This window comes from Nansenia antarctica (assembly GCF_963989245.1).
Source record: "Nansenia antarctica genome assembly, chromosome: 3".
In the NCBI taxonomy this organism is placed as follows: Eukaryota; Metazoa; Chordata; class Actinopteri; order Argentiniformes; family Microstomatidae; genus Nansenia; species Nansenia antarctica.
In genome coordinates, this window is record NC_137688.1 from 1,001,642 (window position 1) to 1,003,719 (window position 2,078).

At 47.7% G+C, this 2,078-nt stretch overlaps 1 protein-coding gene across 1 annotated transcript in view; it reads left to right on the forward strand.

Moving 5' to 3' along the window:
- The window catches only part of LOC308153479 (sperm-associated antigen 6), a gene marked incomplete at both ends in the record, with an annotated part of 9,567 nt that extends 8,473 nt beyond the window's left edge, over positions 1-1,094 (forward strand). Inside the window, 2 exons of the mRNA XM_080526637.1 lie at positions 621-766; positions 1,031-1,094. Coding sequence (XP_080382763.1) covers positions 621-766; positions 1,031-1,094 — 210 coding nt within the window. The remainder of the gene's footprint in view (positions 1-620; positions 767-1,030) is intronic.
- Between the last annotated feature and the right edge of the window lie 984 nt (positions 1,095-2,078).

Below are 2,078 nucleotides of genomic sequence, written 5' to 3' on the forward strand. Positions count from 1 at the left end.
GGGGGGGGGCGTTCACAAACACAACCACACAAACACAACCACACAAACACGACACCCGTCCAACCCTGTCCACCAAACATGAGATTCAATACTAACGACACTAGCTTCAGCAAGGTTTTTCAGCAACGGCACGTTCAAGAACATAATGATCCGACCCTATATTCCTGTTGATGAGACTCTCAATATGTGACAGCAGCTGGTGATACCGGGAACAAGTCGCCAACCAATCAAAATGTTCAAAATGACTTTTATTCTGAACAATTTAAATACATTTCAGCGTTGTTGAAAAATCTATGACACACTCGCTAGTCAAGCCAAAACATTGTAGTGCAATGGACTCGGTGAGTCATCTACACTAACTAGGTAGGAGTGGGGGATTACTCACCGTATCCATTGCATTGCAATGTTTTGGCTTGACTAACGAGTGTGTCGTTGATTTTCAACAACTCTGACATTTATTTACATTTTCCAGGATAAAAGTCTGTCGGTTGGCGACTTGTTCCCGGTTTCACCAGCTGCTGTCACATATAGAACATCTTTGACTCAGCCAAACCGCCCCTCTCTCTCTTCTATTGGTGCTGCCTCATGACAGTACCTGTCTCTCTCTCTCTCTCCTCTAGGTGCTGCCACATGACAGTAAGGCGCGCCGCCTGTTTGTGACCAGCGGGGGGCTGAAGAAGGTGCAGGAGATTAAGGCTGACCCAGGGTCAGCCCTCCAGGAGTTCATCACCTCCATCAACAACTGCTACCCCGAGGAGATCGTCCGGTAGGACACACGCACGCGGACACACACACATGCGGACACACACGCACGCTAGCACACACACACACACACACACACACACAGACACACACATGCACACATGCTAGCGCCCCCACACACACACACAGACACACGCATGCGGACACACGCATGCACGCACGCGGACACACACACACACACACACACACACACACGCTCCAATAAGGCCTACTTATTCAGGTGTATAATGATGTAATGATGACCCCCCCCCCTCTCCTCCTGTTCCAGGTACTACTCCCCGGGGTACTCAGAGACCCTGCTGGAGCGGGTGGAGAAGTACCAGCCGGTGTGACGCCCCCCCCCCCCCCCCCCTCCACCCTCAGGAAGACCCAAGCTCCCCTCCTCCAGTACCCCTCCCACGCTGTAACAGGCAGACTATATGGATTAAGTGAATTAAAACCGTCTCTTTTACGTCTCTTACGGTGGCACTCAAATGTTGTGTTTCCTACTCAGTAGTCCTGTGGATTGTCATGTTATTCGTCACAGCACCGCATGCATGAGGCCGTTGCATTACAGAACAGTTGCCAGATTGGGCTACTTTTGGTCACACTGGACGGGTGGATTCGGCAGCTTTTAGACCGGTTGGGCTGGACATTGTCAATTCCGTCTGGCAACCGTGGTAGCAAAATAATTATGTGCATACATTACAACATCGTATCTGGTAGCCTACTGGACTGGGTTGCACCAATATGCTGCAGTAGTTACTAAACCCCTAGTTGTTACTAGCTAGTTTCAAACTAGTTGTTTACTAATTTCGGTTGCACCACGCAAATCTTTTGCCAATCTTGGTGATCAAGGCAATAAACAAACAATCAAAGTAGGATTACAGACTTTCAGTCTGCCTCCATGCATGTGGATGAACCACCCAAAGGCCTGAGGTGTTGTCGGAGGCATGAATATGATTTAGGGGGTATTTAGTATAACAGGCTGGGTTTATTGTGAGTTTACTTGTTTGTTTATTGCCTTGATCACCGTATTGAGAAGTCATATGGTTATGGGGGGTGATATTGCAAGGTAATTTAAGCACCTGCGCATCTTGCATGGCAGTAGTGGAGAGAGAGGGGAGCGATGTATTTTTGTTGACCGCATTAGCATATTCTATACGCATTGTTTGTTATTTTTCTGGTTTTGATCGCTTATGGATTATTTTTGTACGTCGCCAAGTTTGATTGTTCTATTCAATAAATGCTCTAAAACGTACTTTTCATCTCAGCAGATTGTTTGGCGCATCATACAATTACCAGCCCAGACCCTGCTTACGTCTCTCAGCGACTTT